The sequence below is a fragment of the Mastomys coucha genome, unplaced genomic scaffold (genome assembly GCF_008632895.1).
Source record: "Mastomys coucha isolate ucsf_1 unplaced genomic scaffold, UCSF_Mcou_1 pScaffold20, whole genome shotgun sequence".
Classification (NCBI taxonomy): domain Eukaryota; kingdom Metazoa; phylum Chordata; class Mammalia; order Rodentia; family Muridae; genus Mastomys; species Mastomys coucha.
The window spans coordinates 39,405,470-39,409,825 of NW_022196903.1; the positions used below are offsets into that span (position 1 = coordinate 39,405,470).

The window sequence follows — 4,356 nt, forward strand, 5'->3', positions numbered from 1 at the left end:
AAAAAAAAAGAAGCAACTGATAAAATTAATTTAGGATTCTTACATGATGAGATCATCCTGTTATCCAGCTGAAGGATGGGATTTTCCTGTGATCTGATGTTTATTTCACTCTTTCATCGTTGAAATTAATATCCCGAAAGGAAACCCCAGTGTTGTAGGAACAAGATCTGAGGCTGTAGGTAAGCCGAGACACTCCATGATTTAAGACACTACCCTCACAGCACTCACAACACTCTTAGCCAATGAACGTGAGCTTATTGGGTGGGGCATGGGAAATGGGTATACTGCAATTGTAATTATTTAAAAGATAATTTGACAGCATTGTTTCCTTAACTTTTTTCAGTGCTAAATCTTCCAATTATTGTTTTAATTATTTTCATGTTATTGCTGGTATTCCCATTCTTTCTATTATAAATATGGACAAAGTAAGTGTATTTATTTCAAAATCTCTTTGATACCTCAGCTAACTGGGAGCCCCCACGTCTCTAATTCTATAGCCGATGATTTCTGGTAACTTTTAATAAGTATTTCCTTTTCATGTTCTTTTACTTTTTAGGTTATCTTGTTCAGCACATATTTTCGCAAGACTAGAAAACTAATTTATAGGCAATAATCTACTACATTTAATTTTGTTTTTATCTCTGAAAATTGTATTTCTTGCTCAAACAGTTTCAGATGAATTCTTTATTGGAAATTAGGATTATTTAAGGCTGAAATTTATTCTTCATTCTCAGTCTTATGATGGAACTGTTGTGAATCAAAAGAAATGTGAATGCTTTATATGTATTATCTACCCTCAGTGTTAGGCTCTGGTTCTCCAGGTTACCATTTGGATTCCTCATTCCCAACTGAGAAGCAATCTTCTCTAGATGTTCACTTGTTACACATACAAGTGAAAAATATTCATGTGTTATAATATACCCCAGAATTCAGGATCAATGCTCACATGACTAAGACTACGCACTGTTCTAACAATATTCTGGTAGCCTTCACTATCATTTTATATTTTTATGATTTTATGACTTTGATATTCCTTGAATAAGTCAACTTTAACATTTTGTCTAACTTTTCTATTTACCTTTATTGTCTGCAGGTGAAAATAGTAATCATCCATTATTGACATGATGCCTTTAGTTTTTGTGTCTTCTGTTTATTGTGGTAGACACTAAAGTGACTCTCTCTTATATTTGTTTTAGATTCATGGCTGCTCTTATTAAACACATTACCACATCAAAACCAATATAGGATACATTGAAGAACCTCATGTCTCATAATATGAATAGCATGTTTGCACAAAACTTGAGTCAAGTGAAAATAGATGATAAACTTCATTGTAGCAACCACCAAGTTTTCGATTTCACTTTGATATTTCTGTGATGTAGCATTTATAAAACTTAGTAACTAGAGGAATATAAAACCAAGTTCAAAAGACCTAATTTAACTATTGTCATCATACCTATTGGCAAAGTTCTATTGACCAATTATAGTTCACTTCAGAATGAACTATGAAGGGCATATCTATCCTGTGAAGTCATCCAGCTTTAAGATGTTCTCATGTTAAAGTGAAAATGACCATGGTCTCAGACATGAGGTGTTATTTCCACTCTAGAAGTTTCCTTATGTGTAACTATTTTATGAAGCCCCTAGGAGGAAATGCCAAGTAGGATATAAGTTCACCATCTTTAAATGCTTTGACAGATAGCGTGCTAACTCTGGGATGCCTCTGAAAAGGAGATAGAAGAATAAACCAGTCAGCTAAACATCATGAAATCCAAAAAGAAGAATCATCCAAATATTAAAAAAAAAAATTCACATACAGTAATATGTGCACAATGACATTCTTCTGTTGTCACAAAGGACATTTTCAAAGTTGTATGTAAAAATTAGTCCACATCTTTTATGCATAGAATTTTGGCTATAATCTATAGATCTAAGCTCTAGGCCCCAATATCCTTGTGATTATAGTCATAAAAGATTAGCATGACTTCTCATTGATTTTGGTGTTAAAAGAAACATTTCAAATTCATTGCTTAACACAAAAGTGTTTTGTCTGTGATTGTCTTTGTGCTCAGTGATTTTCTTACTCAGCTGGAATCTCCTATGGTTACTCACTGAGCAGAAGTACATGGTGTCCCCAAGGGCCTGGATGGGTTTTGTGATGATTAGTATTAACTTTACAAAGTCTGAAATCTCCTAGGAGACCAGCCTACAGAAACACTGCTGAGGGCTATTTATCATTATTTAAATAACACAAACTGAGATAGAAACACCCCCAGTAAAAGTGAGTCGCAGCAATCCTTAGTTTAGATCCTGGACTGCAATAAAAGGGGACAACTAGTTGAGCACAAGCCTGTGGTGCTCTCTGGTGTTTGACTATGGTTGTGATGTGACTATTTTCCTTAGGCTCCTTCCACTGTGACCTCCCCATCATGATGTGATATACCTGGAACTGTGAGCCAAAATAAACCCTTCCATCTTTAAGTTACTTTGGTCAAAGAGTTTTGGTCACAAGAATAAGATACCAAGAATGAGATGAGGAAGACATTTCTTCTCTGAGATCTGTTGGATAATGGTGGATGATGACTTAATTTATCAAGACCTAGTCTTCTTAGAGTATTTCCAACAAGAGAAGATGAAAACCTATTAAAGGCTGTGCTGAGAGCATATCAGATCTACATACTCTGAGATTAAGACTACTTATCATGCAGGTCTTAATTAAAGGGATGAAACAAGAGGCTTCACTATTTGATGAAAGTTGGTCCCACAAAATTTTGTACTGGTATTATAAGCTATTCCAAAAAAAAATGGGTAAGCCGTAACATTCACTGACCCCAAACAATTCTTTTTTTTTTTTTTAATAAAAAAAATTGTATTTACTTAGAAGCATTCAGAATGTCAACAAAACAGCCGCAATTTTTTTTTTTGCAATTACAGAGTGGTATTCAGTTAACAGAACAACAATTATCTTCGTATAAGCTGCATCAGAGACAACTGAAGATGAAAAAAAAAACCCAAAAGTAAAACCAAAAGGAAAAAAACAAAACAAAACAAAACAAAACAAAAACCAAACTACTGTCCCCATATATAACTAATTTGTGCTGTTTACCAACAAGAACCTGCTTTAAATTTCCATGCCAATTTACATCCCCCAGACTGTACCAGGCAAGGTTAGTGGCTATTGAAAATACCACCAGGACAGGGCTATCTAAAGACACATTCGGTAGTGTGTTAACTATACAAAAAAAAGACACTGTACAGTTTAAAAACAAATCTTACACAGCCTTACATTTCAATTTTTTTTCTTTAAAAGGAGTGAGTTGTGTACAGGGGGGTAAAATGCTTTATAGACAAGAAAAAAAACTGCGCTAGAACCAACTTATTCATTATCAGGGGAAATTTGAAGATAAGGCAAAGGCTGACAAGGCTCATTATGAAAGAGAAATGAAAACCTACATCCCCCCCAAAGGGGAGACCAAAAAGAAGTTCAAGGACCCCAATGCACCCAAGAGGCCTCCTTCGGCCTTCTTCTTGTTCTGTTCTGAGTACCGCCCTAAAATCAAAGGCGAGCATCCTGGCTTATCCATTGGTGATGTTGCAAAGAAACTAGGAGAGATGTGGAACAACACTGCAGCTGATGACAAGCAGCCCTATGAGAAGAAGGCTGCCAAGCTGAAGGAGAAGTATGAGAAGGATATTGCTGCCTACAGAGCTAAAGGAAAACCTGATGCAGCGAAAAAGGGAGTGGTCAAGGCTGAAAAGAGCAAGAAAAAGAAGGAAGAGGAAGATGATGAGGAGGATGAAGAGGATGAGGAAGAGGAGGAGGAGGAAGAAGACGAAGATGAAGAAGATGATGATGATGATGAATAAGTTGGTTCTAGCGCAGTTTTTTTTCTTGACCCCAAAAAATTCTAAAATCCAGTTGGGTATGTAAGAGTCCCCTGCCTTAGAGACATACTGTATTTTCTCTATAGAAGCTAATTCATATAATTTGAAATTATATACACCATTGTTCCTTAAGTCTCTTGATAAAGCCTTTGCATTTTTGTTAGCATACTTAAAATCTTTTCCCCATGTTAACTTCATTTGAGCTGTCTGTTGTCCTTATAAATTCCAGTCAATATTAGAATGCCATTCTGTTTGTCAGTCTGTCTGTCTGTCTGTCTCTATCTCTATCACACACTTTGTAGCACTTTGTACTAATTGTATGTCCCTTGAAACATGCTTGCAGATAGAACTATGTATCTGTATAACTATAATACTAAACAAGTAATATGCTACCATTCACTTGTTTCCTGTCTAGAAATCTCTTCAAATATACCCAACTTTTAGTAAGTAAACATTCCTCCTAGAACTCAT

General features: G+C 35.4%; 1 protein-coding gene across 1 annotated transcript; it reads left to right on the forward strand.

Annotated features, from left to right (window-relative positions):
- Positions 1-416: 416 nt before the first annotated feature.
- Positions 417-3,889, forward strand: LOC116098529 (high mobility group protein B1). Its single transcript, XM_031381080.1, has 2 exons — positions 417-425; positions 3,391-3,889. Exons 1-2 carry the CDS (start codon positions 417-419, stop codon positions 3,865-3,867), a joined length of 486 nt encoding a protein of 161 aa, XP_031236940.1. The 3' UTR covers positions 3,868-3,889.
- The last annotated feature ends 467 nt before the right edge of the window (positions 3,890-4,356 follow it).